General features: G+C 49.9%; 2 protein-coding genes across 13 annotated transcripts in view; one reads left to right on the plus strand and one right to left on the minus strand.

Moving 5' to 3' along the window:
* strn3 (striatin, calmodulin binding protein 3) overlaps positions 1-9,192 on the plus strand; it is a 30,706-nt gene extending 21,514 nt beyond the window's left edge. For 5 of the 6 annotated variants that reach the window (XM_088401202.1, XM_088401203.1, XM_088401204.1 and 2 more), the window contains 10 exons: positions 1,079-1,217; positions 1,303-1,442; positions 1,595-1,773; positions 2,688-2,735; positions 2,817-2,938; positions 4,612-4,779; positions 4,848-4,988; positions 5,099-5,206; positions 7,569-7,655; positions 7,756-9,192. In XM_088401202.1, coding sequence (XP_088257328.1) covers positions 1,079-1,217; positions 1,303-1,442; positions 1,595-1,773; positions 2,688-2,735; positions 2,817-2,938; positions 4,612-4,779; positions 4,848-4,988; positions 5,099-5,206; positions 7,569-7,655; positions 7,756-7,925 — 1,302 coding nt within the window. In that variant the 3' untranslated portion in view covers positions 7,926-9,192. The remainder of the gene's footprint in view (positions 1-1,078; positions 1,218-1,302; positions 1,443-1,594; positions 1,774-2,687; positions 2,736-2,816; positions 2,939-4,611; positions 4,780-4,847; positions 4,989-5,098; positions 5,207-7,568; positions 7,656-7,755) is intronic. The other variant, XR_015863519.1, reaches the window with a different exon arrangement.
* Positions 9,193-10,149: 957 nt separating this feature from the next.
* On the minus strand, positions 10,150-16,809 carry LOC148385682 (dynein regulatory complex subunit 2-like). 7 transcript variants are annotated; one of them, XM_088401209.1, is made up of 9 exons: positions 14,597-16,809; positions 14,111-14,263; positions 13,835-14,002; positions 13,321-13,490; positions 12,663-12,810; positions 12,397-12,579; positions 12,106-12,324; positions 11,923-12,036; positions 10,150-11,582 (listed from the first exon to the last, which is right to left on the minus strand). In XM_088401209.1, exons 2-9 carry the CDS (start codon positions 14,225-14,227, stop codon positions 11,316-11,318), a joined length of 1,386 nt encoding a protein of 461 aa, XP_088257335.1. In that variant the 5' UTR covers positions 14,228-14,263; positions 14,597-16,809; the 3' UTR covers positions 10,150-11,315. The 7 variants fall into 7 exon arrangements, with proteins under 7 accessions (XP_088257335.1, XP_088257336.1, XP_088257337.1 ...); XM_088401210.1 differs by having other exon boundaries at positions 16,136-16,177; XM_088401211.1 differs by lacking the exon at positions 14,597-16,809 and having other exon boundaries at positions 10,150-11,561; positions 14,111-14,589.
* Between the last annotated feature and the right edge of the window lie 3,693 nt (positions 16,810-20,502).

A 20,502-nucleotide genomic window follows, 5' to 3' on the forward strand; every position in this document is an offset into this window, starting at 1 on the left:
TGGACAAAACCCACGTCTGAGTCACCATCTGTTGCGTGTTGTGTGGGAATGTCCGAAGTTGAGGCAGGAAAAACAAAGATGTGGAGTGTAGAGTTGGTCCTTTATTGGCAAGATCTTGGGTTGTTCAATGGCAGCATCAACAACAATGTCCGTCTCCAGGTCATCTTGTTTTATACTGTCCGGAAAGGCGGGAACTTGTCACATGACCATTTGGTTTCTGTGAGTGTGGGGGGCGTCACCCCTCTGTGCGTGTGGGTGTGTGTATGCCTATGTGTGATCTGATTTAGAAGTTATGTCTATATAAACTAAGGAAAAGAATTGCATAATATGACCGTTAAAATGTCCATGAGATTGTCTAACCTAATACAATATGTACAGATTGCTGTTGCTCTCCAATGCCAAATTCTCCAAAATTTCGTTTTTCAACTCTAATTTCTACATTTTTCAACCGATTCAACTCGTTCCAACTTTCAACTGTTCATCTTTTGCCTACCACAACTTCCCACTTACCAAAAATTCAAAATTTTCAATTTTGAAATTCACACCAAATTCTCCAAAAATTTCATTTTACAAATCTAATTTCTACATTTTTCAACCGATTCAACCCATACTAACTTTGAACTGTTGACCTTATGCTTACCATATTCACCCACTGTGCTTACCCAATTCACCCCCACTTCCAGTGTGGCGGCCCAAAATGAACACAAAGTGAACCGGAAGTGCCCCAAAACGAACAGGAAGGGGCCCAAAATGAACAGGAAGTGCCCCAAATGAACAGAAAGTAAACCAGAAGTGCCCCAATTTTAACAGGAAGTGAACCGGAAGTCCCCCAAATCAAACCGGAAGTGACCTACATTAAACTAGAAGTGCCCAGAATCAAACCAGAACTGACCTAAATTAAACCGGAAGTGATCTTCTTCATCCTCCTTGTCCCGCTTGTCCCTCTTTCCATGTCCTCCTCTACTTGCTCTGTCTATCGTGCTTGCTTTTCTTTGTGTTCCAGTGCCTTCTTAACCCTTCTTCCTCTTCTCCATGTTCTCGGTTGCCATCCGCCCCGGCCCATCGTCGCTGTCTTCAGGCGGGCAATGAGGGTCTGGCGTCCGAGGAGGATGCCGGCGACACGGAGGAGGCGCTGAAGGAGTTTGACTTCCTGGTGACAGCCGAGGACGGCGAAGGCGCCGGCGAAGCACGCAGCTCTGGAGACGGGACGGAGTGGGGTGAGCTCAGTGGGCGTCCACCCCCCATCCCCATCTGGCCAAGAGGACGCCGGCGCTAACACTAGCCCTATTCTGTGGCGCACAGCTGAACCGCTGCCGTTCGCACCTGGGGTGGGGAATGACTTCCTGATGGGCGGGGCCGACCGCGTCTTGGAGAGCGTGCTGGGATTGGGCGATCTGGCCGACCTCACCGTCGCCAACGACGATGTGGACTTCGGCTACGACGTGAGTGACGACTACGACTTAGTTCCTGCACTTGACCTCATTACCCACATACTGAACATTACCGTGCTTCGGTTCCTAAAAGCACATCACCAATAGACATGAGGGCGAGCTGAGTGTTTGCTGGCTAATGCGACTCCTCCCCCCTCCCGCAGCTGGCGTCCAATCAGGAGTTGTCATTCCGGAAGACGTGGAACCCCAAGTACACGCTGCGCAGCCACTTTGATGGCGTGCGGGCGCTTGCCTTCCACCCGCTGGAGCCCTGCCTGCTCACCGTGTCTGAGGACCACACGCTCAAGCTGTGGAATCTTACCAAGACGCTCGCCGCCAAAAAGTAGCGCCGCCCTGCTGGCTTCACCACACATCACCGCCACCCACATTTGTCGGCGTTGTCTAACAGCCTAACGACAGTGGCAAATCTGATGCGAAAGACGACAAATCCGAAAATAATTATTGAAATTTTATTGGGAGGCCAAAATCTAAGATTTTGGACCCTTTGGAGAAAAATGGCTCTCGATAAAATGGTTGATTAATTTGGTAAGTTTTTAGATTTCGATTAACCTATTGATTTGAGCACCTCTACCATCTTCGTGGCATTGTGGTATGAGTGTCCGCCCTGAGACTGGAAGGTCGTGGGTTCAATCCCTGGCCGAGTCATACCAAAAAGACTATAAAATGGAACCCGATGCCTCCCTGCTTAACACTCAGCATTAAGGGTTTGATTGGGGATGCTGTGAGGAGCTGCGCTCCACAGTCATCATTAGCAATGTATAGCTTCTACTATGGAAGCTTGTCTGAGGACGACCTGACTAACATCCAACATCATTTTACAACCTAATGCCAAAACTCTTTTTATGATTTTACGTTTTGAAATTTTTCGTTAGGAAAAAAAAAATCACAAAGCGTTGCTACTGGGGATGTTCAATACCTCTTCAGAGCAATACGAGTATCAATTCTCGATTAGTCACCCATACTAACAACAATGATCGAGACCACCTTCCAATCAGACCCATCCGAAATAACCAGAGATAGCAACTTGACGTGACACGAAAGGCAAATAAAGCCGCTACGGCTATCGTTAGCAACATGGGGACTCGCCCATCACTCGTTACGACATCAGGTATCGTGCTGTGACCAAATCTTTTGATAACCTTTTTCATATCTTAAACATTTGGTGTCAGGTTGAGCATAAATGTCAGCTCATGAAGCACCCCGCCAACATCATGTGACTTTGCTTCTTTTGTGTAGAAGCGCCTCGCTGGACGTGGAGCCGGTCTACACGTTTAGAGCTCATGCGTACGTATGGTGCGGTGCCATCGGGCTGATCCGAGCCTCGCAGCCTAACCTAGCCCCGTGTCCCTCTCTCCCTACCTCCAGCGGCCCCGTGCTGTCGCTAGCCGTCACGGCCGACGGTGAGCACTGCTTCAGCGGCGGTGTGGACACCACCATCCGGTGGTGGAACGTTCCCGGCCCAAATGTGGACCCCTACGACACGTACGGTAGGCGCAGAGCCGCTGGGAAATCGAAAATGCTATGTTCAGCCGCATCGACGTTGGAGGATAAAATGACTCAAACATGAGACTGCAGATTGAAAAAAACAGTACAATGCAATTCAGCCGCAAAGGCGTTTTGTGTGCACCCTTGACTCAACTGTTTGTGAATGTCTTGTTTTGGGCAGCAGAACCTGAAGCTTTGGTTTGGGGATGGAACATCTGCTAAAGCAGTGCTTCTCAAATAGTGGGGCGGGCACGGTGCGATACCAAGGCGGTCGCGTGTGACACCAGGGAACATGCTTTTCTTTTGGCTGTACAAGATTAAAGGGTAATTAGACATCCACTGCAGTAGGTGGGAGTGGCGGTATCACTGTAAGTGTGCGCGCAAGGAGTAGTCGCTCTGCAGTGTCGAGCGCACGGAGCATACGCACACACAGCACAGAGCAGGTGATAAAAAGTGCAGTGGGACACGATGGAAAAATATCTAACAGGGTTGAAAAGAACGGCAGAGAGAGACCGAGATAAGAGAATTGAGAGTTACACGAAAGCTAAGACATATGACGAAGCGTACGTAGCGCTCGGCTTCAGTGTGACTACGATGGGAGACGAGGAAAGACCGGTATGTTTACTGTGCCTTACAATGTTGGCAGCGGACAGTATGAAGCCAAATAAATTAAGGCGGCACTTATAAAGTCATTGCATCCCAATCACGCTGATAAGATGCTTGAGGTTTTTCAGCGAAAACGGGCTGAATATTGCCAACAATCATCCCACTTTGTGAATGCTACTTCAGTCAATCAGCAAGCACTGTAAGCATCATATAAAGCAGCGTACCAAATTGCTCAGTGCAAGAAAAAATCACACCATTGCAGAAGAGCTGATACTACCTGCAGCTGGGGATATGGTCTCCGTCATGCTGCCTCATTTTGAGCACAAATTGTTTTATTCATTTTTGTTTTGTAGGTTAAAATGTTTTATATATTGTGCTCCTGAGTTAATGTTGCTGATTACTTTGAATTGAATATTATTTATTGCTGTTATTTAATTTGATATTATGTACGTTCATGATTATTTTGTTGTATTTTTTCCAGCATAAAATGGCAGTTGGTCAAGAATGTTTATAGTTTAGTTATAATTTATTTTTAATTTCAGGCAAAGTGATGCACATTGAATCTGTTCTGTTACAGACTAAAAAACAATGTTATTAATAGTTATTCTTTATTGTAAGTTGATCTATCTTTTTTATTTATATTTTGTTTTCTTTAATGTTAATAACATGGGGGGGGGCGCAAAATGTTTTCTTCTCCCTAGGGGGGGCACCACAGAAAATTATTGAGAAGCACTGTGCTAAAGAGAAGAGCTGCATATGTCGGGGAGGAGCCCGCTTGAGCCCGGCTTGTCGTTTTTAACATGCCTTTGACAAACATCATTTCTTGACGAACGGTGCGAAAGGGCATTTTTTAAAGACCAAGCCTGCGGGCGTTTGGTTGCAACAAACAGTGGCCAGATGCCACCAAAACAAGGGGCAGCGGCATGTGTTAGCGCGCCCCCCTCCAATTAAAAAAGTGTTTTGATTTTCAAGTCAAAAGATCGGAGCGGGATTGCGATTCTGTCCCATTCGGAGGTTACCTTGCCGCCGCCATTGGGTCCTTTTTTCCTTGCGTTTTCCTTTTTTCCAGACGCTGGCGCGCTGGCAGGGACGTGGTTGGGCCATGTGGATGCCGTGTGGGCTTTGGCCTACAGCGGCATCAAGAACCGCCTCCTGTCCTGCTCGGCCGATGGGACGGTCAAGCTGTGGAACCCTCGTGAGGAGAACCCCTGCATCAGCACTTTGAATGCCGCCGCAGGTCAGCAGCACCGTGCACGCACACACACACTCACACTCATCCCACATCATGGCTTTGTGCGCACATAGAGCACGGCATCCCCACCTCGGTGAACTTTGACGGCTGTGACCCCGCCCGCGCCGTGGTGTCATTTGACAGCGGAGATGTGGTGCTCTACGACCTGGAGACGGCTCAGAGTGCGCTGGTGCTGAAAGGCCAGAGCCAAGGAAGTAAGTGCACACATCAAACGTGGTTTTGCCATCCGCCAAATGTGGTCCCGGTGCTTGATGATGCCCACTTAAAGCGGCCATTTTGTCCCACCATGTGACTCCACACACAGGCCGTCCTGGCTGCCATCATATCTACAGGGCGGTGGGCCATCCCACCCTGGCTGTCACCATCACGGCACACGAGGACAGAAGCATCAAGTTTTTCGACAACAAGTCAGGTAACAGCCACCTGCGGGCCGCGTTCGCCCGTCTGCCTGTTGGAGGTGCGTTGCCAATCATCGACAGCTCATCAAGTTGTCTGAATGCTCCAAATTTCGTCCTGCCAACGCTACGTAAATAATCTGCGATTTCTTTGTGTCGGATCCAAATAAGACGTTTACAAATTTGCCCTGTTCAGGAATCCGTTCGTCTAGCCATCCAGCCATACATCGTACCATACCATACCATACCGCTTATCCCCACGTGGGTCGCGGGCGTGCTGGAGCTTATCCCAGCAGTCATCGGGCAGAAGGCAGGGGACACCCCGAACTGGTTGGCCGCCCAATCGCAGGGCACGTAGAGATGAACAACCATTCGCACACGCACTCACACCTATGGGCAATTTGGAGGGATCAATTAGCCTACCAAGCATGTTTTTGGGATGTGGGAGGAAACTGGAAATCCTGGGGAAAACCCACGCAGGCCCGGGGAGAACATGCAAACTCCACACAGGGGAGGTGGAATCAAATCCGCAACCTCTGAACTGTGAGTCGGACATGCTAACCAGTGCGTCAGCGTGTTGCCAGTTTCGGAATCCAAAAATGGGAATTACCGTATTTGCCGGTATATTGCTCGACCTTTTTCGATCCAAAATCGACCGAAAAAAATCGACCTCGACTTATACACCGAGTCATAAAATTTAACTTCATATTCATCGCTTCAAATGTGATGGTAACCAAGGCCGTTTCTCATGCATCTCATTGTGCGTGGGTGTGCGTCCGTCAGGCTCATCAAACAGCGAGAAACTGAATCATTATAAAGCGTTCGTCGCATTAACACGCATCCTCAGCAACAATTTCAAATATTCTCACCTCAATAACGGACATCGAAAGCCAGACAGTGACGATGACTGCTAGGGGGAAGTACTGGGTATTGAGCGAATGTGCGAGTCATCGCGCGTCAAGCAACGACAATAACTACCGGTACGTAAACATTCAATCGCCATGTCTAAATGAATGTCGTTGGCACTTAGAAAATATTCGCCAAACTTGGCCAGACTTCCAGGGGAAGAGGCGAATTTTCACTTGTTCTGGCCGACCGGAGGAACCAGCCGAGGCGGACACTTTACAGCGGTTGAGTCGTTGGCACTTAGAAAATATTCGACAAACTTGGCCGGACTTCCAGGGGAAGAGGCCGGATTTTCACTTGTTATGGCCGACCTGGGGAACCAGCCGAGGCTCCGCGATTTCATCCGCGGTGCTTATAAAGTGCCGATCCACTCAGCGGGAGCTATTTTCGGCCACTTGGCGCGTGCGCACGGCCTCCCGGATGTGCCGGGCGGCGTGCGCGAGCTCGCCGGCCGCTGGAAGTCGAATGAGGCTCCGCGATCTCCTCCGCGGTGCTTATAAACAGCCGATCCGCTCGGCGGGAGCTATTTTCGGCCACTTGGCGCGTGCGCACGGCCTCCCGGATGTGCCGCTCGCCGGCCGCTGGAAGTCGAATGAGGCTCCGCGATTTCATCCGCGGTGCTTATAAAGTGCCGATCCGCTCGGCGGGAGCTATTTTCGGCCACTTGGCGCGTGCGCACGGCCTCCCGGATGTGCCGGGTGGCGTGCGCGAGCTCGCCGGCCGCTGGAAGTCGAATGAGGCTCCGCGATCTCCTCCGCGGTGCTTATAAACAGCCGATCCGCTCGGCGGGAGCTATTTTCGGCCACTTGGCGCATGCGCACGGCCTCCCGGATGTGCCGGCCGCTGGAAGTCGAATGAGGCTCCGCGATCTCCTCCGCAGTGCTTATAAAGTGCCGATCCGCTCGGCTTGGAGCTATTTCCGGCCTCCCGGTGGTGCCGGGCAGCGTGCACGAGCTCGCCGGCCGCTGGAAGTCGAATGAGGCTCCGCGATCTCCTCCGCGGTGCTTATAAACAGCCGATCCGCTCGGCTGGAGCTATTTCCGGCCACTGCGCATGCGCACGGCCTCCCGGAATTTGAACACATTTCGTCAATAAATTTCGCATATTTCTGATTGAATTTTGAAGTTTAATATAATGCAACAATTGAGCTCGACTTATACAAAGGATATATCATAAAATCGTAAATTTCCGTCGAATTTTAGGGGGTCGACTTAAACACCGAGTCGACTTATACACCGACAAATACGGTATTTCTTTTAATCCACTTCATCCATTAATTAATGGCTTAATTGATTATTGAATTCATCATTGTTTGCAACTCCACTGTGTATACCTTTTTGAGCATGCGTCATTGTCCGCACACACGTCTGTGCTTGTGCTAAGGTGTGTGGCTCCACGCAAGTATTGTTTGTATAAATGGTACGTGTGTTTGTGTCTGTGTGTGCCTGCTTGCGTGCGTGTGTGCGCTCGCAGGTAATGTAATCCACGCCATGGTGGCCCACCTGGACGCTGTCACCAGCCTGGCGGTGGATCCAAACGGGATCTACTTGATGTCCGGCAGTAAGTTTGCCCGCTTTTGCCCCTTAAAAGTGGGCGTGGCTCGTCAGACAAGGTGGCCTGGCCTCCGATGGTATAACCGTTGTCGTTGCCGCGGTTTCAGGTCACGACTGCTCGCTGCGCTTATGGAATCTGGACTCCAAGACATGCGTGCAGGAGATCACAGCACACCGCAAGAAGAGCGACGAGGCCATTTACGACGTGACCTTTCACCCTTCCAAGGCCTACATTGCCTCGGCCGGAGCTGACGCCCTCGCCAGGGTTTACGTGTAGGGTCTGCCCTCCCCGCCTACAGGGAACCCTGCGCACGTGACGCTGAATCACCGCCATGCACGCCGCCTGAAGACCGACACAGGCAGCTGACCAATGACATCATTGGTCCACATGACACTAAAGCCCCTCTTCCACGTCACCCCATCAGTTGTTTGTCGTCCAATCCCGACGCTCCTGTCAGCCGGTGGTCCTCGGGCTCGCTTCACCGACAAAGATGGCAGTGAGGTGATGCGTTTTCTTCACCAACGCTTCTAGAACACGTCGGTAAAAAACTTAACTTCAAACGGACGATAGATTCTGATGAGACCAGATTGATTCCGATCGGTCAAGACGGGACTCGGGACTGCAGCTGGCCAACTGGCCGTGTTGTTGCTGACATCGCGAGCAATCGTTGGTTTTTTGTTATGTTTGTGTGATGACATAACTAAAATGATTGAGCCCAATTAGTTAGGACAGGATTCTGTCAGCGTGCGCATATGATACGCCTCAGCAGCGATAGCCAGTCAATCGGATACGTCCATTAAGTCGCCGATGGCATGAGTTTTTTTTTTTTATATTTTAAAATCAAACAAGGATCCCTCATGGCCCGACACCTCTTCTTCCAGTTTCTGGAATTACGATTCAGATTGGTCGTGATCGATTATGACGGGACTCAGGACAGCTGTCTTGTGGATCCCAGCGAGCCAATTTGATGTCTCAATTCACTGGCCAGTCAGTGTGACAGCCATAGAAACGTAACGACTGGTCCAAATTAGACCCGATTTATTTTGGATTTCAGACCTAAGCAGCAGCCGGCCAATCAGAAATCTCCATTCCGTCAGGAAGTTTTGGCGGGCTTTCAAGTCTTTGCTCCTCTACCTCCTGTCCCTGAATTCTTGAGATGACAGCATGATAACTGCAATGAGCTCAAAGTCAAGGAAATGACTGACAACTCATCAATATTATTTATTTTTATTTTTCAAACAAGTCACCTCCTTGATTGGTTGATCACATAGCATCTGCTAGGAAGGAGCAGATCCACGCCACATCGCTCACTGCTGTCGTTCTCACGTTTTCTCATAGGCTTCGATATCCACATTAAGGAAGTCGAGACTCCAGGAGAAACCGTCCAACCAGAGACCTCCTGGAGCCTGCGCTGAATGGCTCTTTTTATTTTTTTAACTTAAGTGATTAAGTGTGGTGAGCAGCTGACATTGATCACCCGACGTGTTACTTCTTGTCGGTGTCCTGCATGATTACAATAAAAGTATTTTTTCTAGTCTTCCAACTTGCGTTTGATTTAATTGTTGGGAAGTAACGACATTGGGCGAATGGAGCCGTCTGAAGCATTGTGTCAAATGGTTCGAAGTGTCTGAGGCCTGGTAAACACTGATCTCTAGGGGACAAATTTAACAATCGTAAATGAGCACACATGATTTGAGAACCCTAAACTCTATTTGCTATCGAAAATTAAACAAATGTCAAAAGTCACTAAAATCGCCACTAACGCCACACAATACTCGTCGCTACCCAACATTTTAAAGTAATATTGCTGCATTTTTTTACACAGTAGCAGTTTAGCGCTTGTCAAACTACTGAAGTGTGCCAAACGCTTCGAACCAATCGCAAAGTGCAACATTCGCTGAGCCAGTGCAATGTTTCGATACACTGAAGCCGTTGACACCCAGGAAACCGACACTTCAACACTTTCCTCACGTGAGCAGCCGCTGCGAGACATGCTCCGAGGCAGTGCTTCAGAGCAGTGATGTGCGGTGAGGTTCATGACTGGGGGAGGCACTGACGCCCCCCCGGTAAAATTTGTCCGGCACCTAACCGTGTCACAAAAAAGGTTTGGAAACGCTGCTCTAGTGTGGCTTATTCATTATTTAATTTGAACTATTTGAATTAAAATCTCATATCAGCAGTCACATAAAAACACTCAATAAAGCACATGGAATCAAAAACTTATTTTCGATTGTGCGTACCACTCCGTTCCGAAGTCCCGTTTTCCGAATCAAACCTTTTAACTCCGGAGTTGCTCTTCCTTTACTGATGACCTCCTGCTTCGACCGAAAATCCATAGTTGAAAATCGTTTGTATATGTATTGTATATATTGTTAGGTTACGGATTCTAGTTATTGATCTGACTCCAAATTGCGATCAACACTTAACACATAAATTGCTATGTCCTAATCCACACACTGGCGCACCTAACAATTTTGCGAGTTCGTTCTGTCAGAGAGAAGACCAGTAGATCAATCAGACCAAATTTACCAGTTGTTTATTCCTGACAAAGCGCACTAATACAGGCCTGGGTCCCGGGTCCCTCACACTAAAACTCGTGCGTTTTTGTGACCACCAAAAGACGACACATTCTTCCGGGTTGCCCAGTTTTAAAGAAACACAATATGAATATTAAAGCATGCAAAATATTGTGAGATGATTGGTCGATGGCCATCTCCTCCCCGTCCAGGTGTTGCTGAGGTCAGGCGGTTGGGTTTTCCCCTCGAAGCCCGGCCACATACACGTGCTGTTGTTCTCGTTCCTCACCGACCTTGAGGTGTTCTCGTCCGGTACTCCCTATCCGGGCCTATTCTACAACACTTCGAAGAAAACAAGTTCATGCAGTTTGCCTGCACATTCTTCGCCACCCACCAATCCACACGAGCACTCCAATACTAGATATTAATATGATTATAAGTTTAACACAACCTTAAAAAATATGTTCGCAAACTCCCGAAAGCACATTTCCCTTTAATATATATATTACATTGTAAAACGAAATGTAAAAACGGAAGAAAAAAAACCCGAATGTAAAACGAAATAAATGGACGACTGCTCCTCAGTTGCTCACTGTAAATTTGAACTGGAGATCTCTTATTCTACAGGTAGGTGTTTGAAGCATCCCGGGGATCACTGGCACCCCCTGCCATAAGGCTGGAGAACCTTTTTTCGTAGCCTCTGTAAGGTCTCTTTTCAAAGCCGTTTTGTTCATCTTAAGAAACACGACGTTACAGACAGATGACAAAAAAACACTAGATATTCAATACATCAGCTTAACTACGGAAATTAGTTAATATAGCCAGTGTTTGAACACTTAAACAGCGACATAAAGACAGAGAGCATGGGCATCCGTGTGATTACCTTCGAGCGAATCGTCTTCGGTTTTAAAATAACTATAAAAATTCAGCGATTTTGGTTAAAAATGATACAAAACTATTGAAATTAAAAGGAAAATAACTTTAAAATTAAAACAACTGAATTAGTTTTTCCCCTTCTCATGAGGGCAGGGGAGGCGCACGTCCCTGCTTCGGGGCAATTTGTTTCAGAAAGAACGAGAGGCGCTCAGGAGCTCCGTGGCATGTGGCGCCTCCAAAGTAAAAGTCTGCTTCGTGGCCACAGGTGTCCTTGTTAGGTAAGTGAGTTTCTGACGACGGCGTTGGCCTCGATGACGTTATGGCGCGACGTTCCGACTGGGTGTGCGCCCGCGACGGGCGCTGCTTCAATGGCGACGAGTGCGGGGCCTCCTCCGAGCGCCGCGCCGTGCAGACAGCGGCGTAGCAGAAGCCTGAGCCGACGGTTGTCACGACGCAGCTCCTCCAAGCGTTTGGCCAGCGTGTCTTGCTGCACCAGGTCCCAGTTGAGAAGGCAACTCATCTGGTAACATTCCGGAAACGTCTGCATGCGCAAACATCAAGTCCCTAAAGTCTCGAGAGCCTAAATGTAAAAATGTACTTAGTTTACTAAGCTACTGTTTCACCACTTCGCTCATTGTGCATGTGAATGCCATGTTATTCTGATTCTGCATTTTTCAATATTTTTGGTAAAAAAAAAAGAAAAAAACCCTCACTATACATGGTCTTATTTTTTCTTTTTAACCAAAGCAATGTACCATGTAAGGTTTTACTATACTTGGTCCTACTTTGAAACCCCCAACCCTAGTTTGAAAGACTACTTTGAAACCCTAACCATACTACGTTATTTTGTCAAACATTTTTTACATGCGGCCAACTCCTACCTCGGTCGGTCGTGTCTTTATTGGACGCTCGTCGTCTTTGCCGCTGCTTGGCCACCAAGTCGTTGCGAGTTCAAGCTGGCTGCACAAAGAGGCGGCGAACAGAACTTTTTCACCCTGCAGACAAAACGATGGTCAGTGCCTCGGCCTCTACTCTCTGTTTCCACGACGACCTTACTCTGACACCTTGGCGACTAGCGCCCTCAGCTTGTGCGCAGCGGCGTCTGTCTGGAGCGCCAGCACGGACAGACGTTTCCCGGACGCCCGGCGGGCTTCGGTCAGGTGGCGGCCAAGACTCGTCGCCTTGGCCGCCACCTCGATGCTCGCCGACGTCAGCGCTTCTGCGCCGGACGTCATTTCTGTCTGGAAGGCGCTTAGCTGGGCGCATAGGCTGCTGACGGCGACCTGAAGGTGAGGGTTAGGGTTATGTAACTGAGGTAACGCCCCCTGGCTGCTAAACGCTCGCCAGGGTGTCACCTGCAGCCTGCGCACTCTCGTCACGTCCTTGCCAGTGTCATTCATCAGTCGTTGGTTTCTGGACATCAGAAGTTGGGCCAGGCGGCACGCCTGCTCCACTTTCTGTTTCACCTCCTCTTCCAGTTCCTGCTTTTCATGTCGTTTCTCCTCCATCTTCTCGTTGGCGCTGCATAGCGCCGACACCTGACAGGAGGGCGCAACAACAAATTAGCCATCTAAAACAAACACAGCGTCCAGGAAGTGAGAGCGAGCGGTTGTCGACGTACCCGCTCGCGGTGAGCGTCGCGCTGGGCTGCCATAATGTCGCCGTACGCCGCGTGCACTTGGCGCATGACATCATCATGCCTCCGCGACGTCAGTACTGCATCCTCTAAGCGCCGACGCTGATGTTGGGACTCCACTGCCATGTTGTTACTGCAGGTAGCAACTTAGTGCATTAGCATGTCATCTGTTTGGCCTTCTTTAAACCATGCGTTTTGTTTTCACTTTTTTTTTTCTTTCACTCAAACTGGCGCAACTCGAAAGGATTGTTTGCACCATTGTGGAGGGACACAGCCCACTTGTTTGCCATCCAATGGATGCGACTTTTCTTATTTCAATACATGGGGAATTGTTTTATGCCCGTTTTGTCACCTTGCATAGTGTCGATTAGTTTGCGTGCAGTAAGAGTTGAAACATGAAATTACAAAAAATGTTTACTTTCAGAATCAGTGAGAAATGAGAAAGTCGCGATGCTCTTTTGAGTCGCTTCCTGGCCATTGAGTAAATTTTGATTCCAAGGATTTATTTGGACCCGAGCAGCAACAGAAGACCGGTTAATCCCCCGATCAGTGCGATGCATCAAAATGACAACATGAGTTTGGTCACAAATCGGCGCTAAGGAAATGCATCTTGGTTGTTTACTCTAGTGGACAGCCCACCGACCTGTCTTCTCCGAAGCCTTGATCAATGTATTTCATGTTTTGCTCCCAGTGGATCCGCACAGACACCATGCGCTCTTCCAGCAAAGTCCGCAAACGCTCAGCGTGATGAAGGTGAACGCGACGCACGCGGCAACACTGACGCTCCGCCTCCTCCAGGTCACCTGACAGGACCTGCCTCAAAAAAAACAAAAAAAAAACAGGAAGTAGTGTGACAAAAAGTGCCACAAGAGATCAAAAATGAAGGCAAGTAAGGAATAAGTAAGGAGACGTGAGAAACTAAAACCAAGAAACAGAAAGGAAGTGATGCGAACATCGAGCAGGAAGTCGCATAAACACTAAAGGAGCTCTTTAGGTCAAATGACGTGTTGCGAGAAACCAACAAGAAGAGTGGCCAAGCTGGAACTAACAAAGGAAGAGTCAAAGAGCAAGTTTTGTGAGGGTCAAACAGGAAGCGGCCCAAGAAACAAGGAGAAAGTGGTGCGCATTCTGGTCACCATTGTCATTTTAACTGACACCTTGATGAAATCGTCCAGGCCATCCAGCTGTTGTTCTAACGTCTGTCTCAAGACGATGATGTCATGCCGCAGCTGTTCTGAGCGTGCCCGCTGCAGGATGACGCGCCAGGCCTGGTCCAGCTTTGCCCAATTGACACGCGAGTTTTGCTCCTCCCGATGAACTTTGACCTGTGGCCACAAACGCGCCCACTTCAGACCCTTGTGCATAATAATGCAACGCCAGCCTCTGAGCATCATCGTCACCATGGTCACCCAAACTCTCTCGTTGAGTCTTACCGTGAGGAAGAGTGTGAGAAGCTCCTCCCTTTTCCTCTCCACTTCCTCTTGTTTGGCTCGATGCCATCGCTGCGGTAGCTCTGACACCCCACCTACTTTCTTCGCCTGTCTGAGCATCTTCTTGGTCCTCCTCCTCTTTGTTACTCAGGTGGCCTAAACATCAAGCAAATGTTTCTTTTCGTTTGTTTAATCATCCTAACATCCAACCATCGAACGGCCTCCAGTGAGAAAATCGCGATGCTCTTTTGAGTCGCTTTCTATTTGCAAGAATGTCAGTGTGAGTGTACGTTATGTCTGGTCCCCAACCTTTTTTGCGCCACAAACCGGTTACGTGTCAGAAATATTTTCGCGGACCGGCCTTTATATAAATAAATAATACATTCATATAAATAAATAATGCATTTATAATAAATATATAAATACGATGAAATAAAATTATACAACTGGCATAAAAACAAGTATAAACGCCATAAAAATAAAACTCACCATTACGTTGAATTAGTGGGAGGACTGAGCTTGTTTCTCAGAAACGAGCCGGTCCCATCTAGGCGTAATCGGAGACAATGACACCCGAAGTGGTTAAGTCAGACTCCAGAAATGTTCTTTTAAATGCAGCTTTCCTTTTCTTAGAAGTCATAGCCTCTTCTTCTTCCATCTCCTCATTGGGCTTTTTTCCGTTTTCGAAGAAGCTTTCCAAACATTTCTGTTTCTTGCTCATATTTGCTTGCTTCGCGCGCTCGACTGAGGTGACATGTCACGTGACCGAGACGAGCGTCTTGACCTGAACCGACGGATATAATTGGGAGAGAATTGCCAATTTTTTTTATATTTTTCAAAATAAATTCGTACTCATTTTTGCAAGCTTTGCGGGCTCGACTGGGGAAACGTGTCACATGACCGGGACAAGCGTCTTGACCTGAATTAATTGATCGTCGATAAAAATTATATATATATTTTTTCTGTGCGGCTTGGCGGCCCGGTACCAAGTGACCCACGGACCGGCACCGGTCCGCGGACCTGGGTCTGGGGACCCCTGCATTATGTTATAGCATGTAGTACATACTGTACAATGTCAACTTCAATTACTGGAGGAGGAGGGGGAAACTAAATCAAAATTTGCTAATCACTGATAAAACGATTGGCCTTGTATTATTTTTTTACATGTTTGTGAGATTGTGGTAACTTGTTCTGGCAAACATTTAGCAGAAGCATAGCAAACATTCAAGTTTTCTGTTTATAGAATGCACATATAAAACAGATCAAAGCACAAATTTGAAAATGCAACATAAAAACTTAAGATTCAAATATGATTTAAATTCGATCAAAGGTCACACGAAAGAACTTTTCTAAAAATAACAATGTACGCGCACTTTTCTTGTTGGAAACGAGAGCTAAAACACGGACATATGACTCCAGGTCAGACAAAAAAAATAGAAGTGAAGACGAATTATTAACTTTTGCTTTGTGAATAAGGAACTTTCCCACGGGCAGTAGAACATTAGTAACATGCATTAGTGGAGTATTCTCTGATTCAAAAACAGGTACATTATATTTGGCTCTAATGTCTATACATATATTATCTTTAGTGAGTATAAAATTCTTAACATCATTCCAAAACTTAGAAGTAATAGGGCAGTTGTAGATAAGCTGAATTGAAGTTTCAGGACCAGAATTGCAAAAAGAACATGATACTTAAGTATTGAATTCAATCTCGACAAATTTGGAGATCATGATTTTTCTGGGGTAAATATTGTGTAAGATTTTAAAATGAATTTATTTACTCTTATTTGAAATACAAAATTTAAAGGGGCACAACGACATTGTGGTAACTTGGTGAACCTAATCGTCGTGATGTGATGACGGCATGCAATTGTCAGACGTTTAAAATGTCAAATGTCACGACGAAAATGTTTTTCAAAGTTGTGTAACATGCCCGAAACCCGCTATTGTACTCAGCTAATAATAGCAATTCCAAGTAAATTGCAAGTGTGGAGACAAAAAAAGCGCGCATCCTCGTCATCTTACCTCGTCCACGCGCTCCTTACTGGAATGTTTGCGTCTCGTTTCCATGGCGACTCGTTGAGGAAACTGTGCGACACCCCCCACCCCCCCAACCATTTATCCAAACACAAATTAGGTACATTACCATACCCTAACAATCCCATTACACATAGCAAGTACAAACGGACAAAGACAAAAACAAAGCTCAAATGATACAAAAAAGAAAAATATTACGGGGTATCTCCATATTATATCCAAAGAACAGCCAGCCAGAGCAAACGACTCACATAAAAAGTCTTTCAATAAATGAGGCAATTTTTACAGCATTCTTGGTGTGAGACTCAACAGGATCACCAATATTTGAGTGATGTTCCATTTATTTATTATCTTTCGGTGTGTTCACAATTGTCATGGAGATCTTTCTGGTGATTTCTTAACTACGTTGGATTTTTTTTTTTTTTTTTTTGTTTGTTAACGTTGATTTCTCCGACTGCCCAAAAAGGCACCACAGTGATCAGTTAGTGTGTTCAAAAAGAGGAAAGTGAAGGACGGACATGTGAAAAAGGCGGCTCTGTATGGGAGAAAAGTTGAAGAGGAATAAAAACACGCTTGAAAACCAAAACTTGCCCCTCATCGTGACTCGGAGCCGCAACATTGGGGTTAATAAGTGTCAATGAATTGTTGTATCATACCTAACCCACTGAGCATTTTCCGGTCTAAAAGCCGTCTATTAGACCGCTATATAGTGCCTGGACGTCTACGCTAAAATCAGTCTAAAACACGTCTATATATGAAAGTTTCTTCGACTATTCGACGGCTATGTATGGGCGCGTCTATAGCATAGCTGTCTATTGCTATAGACGCGACCATACATAGACGTGTACGCTTAGACGTCTAAAACACAACTATAACACATAGACCTAACATGAAAGGTTCTTTGACATCTATTGAATAGACGTTCCAATGACCGCTAATAGCTATTAGTGATCATTTGAACGTCTTGACATCTATTCAACATTAAATAAGGTTCTCTTTAATACCTTTAACCTGCGATCTTGTCACGGTCGGGTGGAGCATGGAGCAGGACGACCAAGTGCAGCTTGGACCAAGGTTTATTGGTGAACTCAAAAAGGCAAACTAACAGACTCGGCAACCGACATGACTCATTAACAAAACCTAACAACAAGACTGACCGAAAACGACGTGAAACAAAATGACCGGGTGACATTACCAATGACAGCAACTGGAACCAAAAAGACATCATGACGTTGACTCATAATGATCCGACCGGGAGTGAGGGGCAGACAGGACTTATATACATTACAGGTAACGAGAGGCAGGTGGGAACAATCACACTGATCATGGGCACACAGGAGGGGAGGGGCAAGCACACAGACAGAAACCAAGACAACAGACACATAGTGGAGCAGTTGGGGACGAGACGTGACAGAAACCCCCCCACAAGGGACGGCTCCCGACGTCCCCCCAAAAAAACTAGGGGAACCGAACCGCACTCGGGCAGCCACTGGGGGAACCGAACCGCACTCGGGCGGCGACTTGGGGAACCGAACCGCACTCGGGCGGCGACTAGGGGGACAGTACCGCACTCGGGCGGCGACTTGGGAGACAGAACCGCACTCGGGCGGCGACTTGGGGAACCGGACCGCACTCGGGCGGCGACTTGGGGAACCGGACCGCACTCGGGCGGCGACTTGGGGAACCGGACCGCACTCGGGCGGCGACTTGGGGAACCGAACCGCACTCTGGCGGCGACTTGGGGAACCGAACCGCACTCTGGCGGCAACTTGGGGAACCGAACCGCACTCGGGCGGCGACTTGGGGAACCGAACCGCACTCGGGCGGCTACTTGGGGGACAGAACCGCACTCGGGCGGCGACTTGGGAGACAGAACCGCACTCGGGCGGCGACTTGGGAGACAGAACCGCACTCGGGCGGCGACTTGGGGGACAGAACCGCACTCGGGCGGCGACTTGGGAGACAGAACCGCACTCGGGCGGCGACTTGGGAGACAGAACCGCACTCGGGCGGCGACTTGAGGGACAGAACCGCACTCTGGCGGCGACTTCGGGAACCGAACCGCACTCTGGCGGCGACTTGGGGAACCGAACCGCACTCGGGCGGCGACTTGGGGAACCGAACCGCGCTCGGGCGGCAACTTTGGCAACCGAACCGCACTCGGGCGGCGACTTGGGAGACAGAACTGCACTCGGACGGCGACCCTAACATGAACCGCACTCTGGCGGCAACCCTAACATGAACCGCACTCTGGCGGCAACCCTAACATGAACCGCTCTCGGGCGGCAACCCTAACCTGAACCGCACTCGGGCGGCGACTTGGGGAACCGAACCGCGCTCGGGCGGCGACTTGGGGAACCGAACCGCGCTCGGGCGGCGACTTGGGGAACCGAACCGCGCTCAGGCGGCGACTTGGGGAACCGAACCGCGCTCGGGCGGCGACTTGGGGAACTGAACCGCGCTCGGGCGGCGACTTGGGGAACTGAACCGCACTCGGGCGGCGACTTGGGGAACTGAACCGCACTCGGGCGGCTACTGGGGGGACAGAACCGCACTCGGGCGGCTACTGGGGGGACAGAACCGCACTCGGGCGGCAACTTGGGAGACAGAACCGCACTCGGGCGGAGACTTGAGGGACAGAACCGCACTCGGGCGGAGACTTGGGGAACCGAACCGCGCTCGGGCGGCGACTTGGGGAACCGAACCGCGCTCGGGCGGCGACTTGGGGAACCGAACCGCGCTCGGGCGGCGACTTGGGGAACCGAACCGCGCTCGGGCGGCGACTTGGGGAACCGAACCGCGCTCGGGCGGCGACTTGGGGAACCGAACCGCGCTTGGGCGGCGACTTGGGGAACCGAACCGCACTCGGGCGGCAACTTTGGGGACAGAACCGCACTCGGGCGGCGACTTGGGAGACAGAACCGCACTCGGGCGGCGACTTGGGAGACAGAACCGCACTCGGGCGGCGACTTGGGAGACAGAACCGCACTCGGGCGGCGACTTGAGGGACAGAACCGCACTCGGGCGGCGACTTGAGGGACAGAACCGCACTCGGGCGGAGACTTGGGGAACCGAACCGCGCTCGGGCGGCGACTTGGGGAACCGAACCGCGCTCGGGCGGCGACTTGGGGAACCGAACCGCGCTCGGGCGGCGACTTGGGGAACCGAACCGCGCTCGGGCGGCGACTTGGGGAACCGAACCGCGCTCGGGCGGCGACTTGGGGAACTGAACCGCGCTTGGGCGGCGACTTGGGGAACCGAACCGCACTCGGGCGGCAACTTTGGGGACAGAACCGCACTCGGGCGGCGACTTGGGAGACAGAACCGCACTCTGACGGCGACCCTAACATGAACTGCACTCTGGCGGCAACCCTAACATGAACCGCTCTCGGGCGGCAACCCTAACCTGAACCGCACTCGGGCGGCAACCCTAACATGAACCGCAAACTGCGGCAACACAAACATGAACCGCACTCGGGTGGCAACCCAAACATAAAATGCACTCGGATGGTGACTCTGGAAGTCCGTACAGCAATTGGCGGCGACTCTGGAAGTCTGTGCCGCGATCGGCGGCAACTCTGGAAGTCCGTACGGCAATTGGCGGCGACTCCGGAAGTTTGTACCGCGATCGGCGGCAACTCTGAAAGTCCGTACCGTGATCGGAGGCATTTCAGAAGGCGTGGCTGTGCGTAGCGGCAGGAGCCATCACGCGCCGCAGCAGTGGGCGTGGAGCCAGGTGCAGCTGGCTCAAAGTCCGGCGACAACCGCGGGTCCGGCGTTGCTGGCAAGAAGTCCGACGACGGCCGTGGGTCCAGTGATGCCGGGGTGAGGCCCGATGGTGGCCGCGAGTCTCATGGCGGCCGCGGGTCTGGCGTCGCTGGAGCGAAGTCTGGTGGCGGCCGCGGGTCCGGCGTCGCTGGAGCGAAGTCTGGTGGCGGCCGCGGGTCCGGTGTCGCAGGAGCAAGTTAGACGGCAGCTGTGGAGCCCATGGCGCTGGAACCTGCTCAGACGTGGATCGTGCGTCGCAGCGGGAGCTGGTGGTGGAGGGGGGTCCAAGCGCGTTTTGGTGGTCGGATCATTCTGTCACGGTCGGGTGGAGCATGGAGCAGGACGACCAAGTGCAGCTTGGACCAAGGTTTATTGGTGAACTCAAAAAGGCAAACTAACAGACTCGGCAACCGACATGACTCATTAACAAAACCTAACAACAAGACTGACCTAAAACGACGTGAAACAAAATGACCGGGTGACATTACCAATGACAGCAACTGGAACCAAAAAGACATCATGACGTTGACACATAACAATGATCCGACCGGGAGTGAGGGGCAGACAGGACTTATATACATGACAGG

The sequence above is a fragment of the Syngnathus floridae genome, chromosome 16, assembly GCF_059516105.1.
Source record: "Syngnathus floridae isolate MCC-2025c chromosome 16, RoL_Sflo_1.0, whole genome shotgun sequence".
Lineage (NCBI taxonomy): Eukaryota > Metazoa > Chordata > Actinopteri > Syngnathiformes > Syngnathidae > Syngnathus > Syngnathus floridae.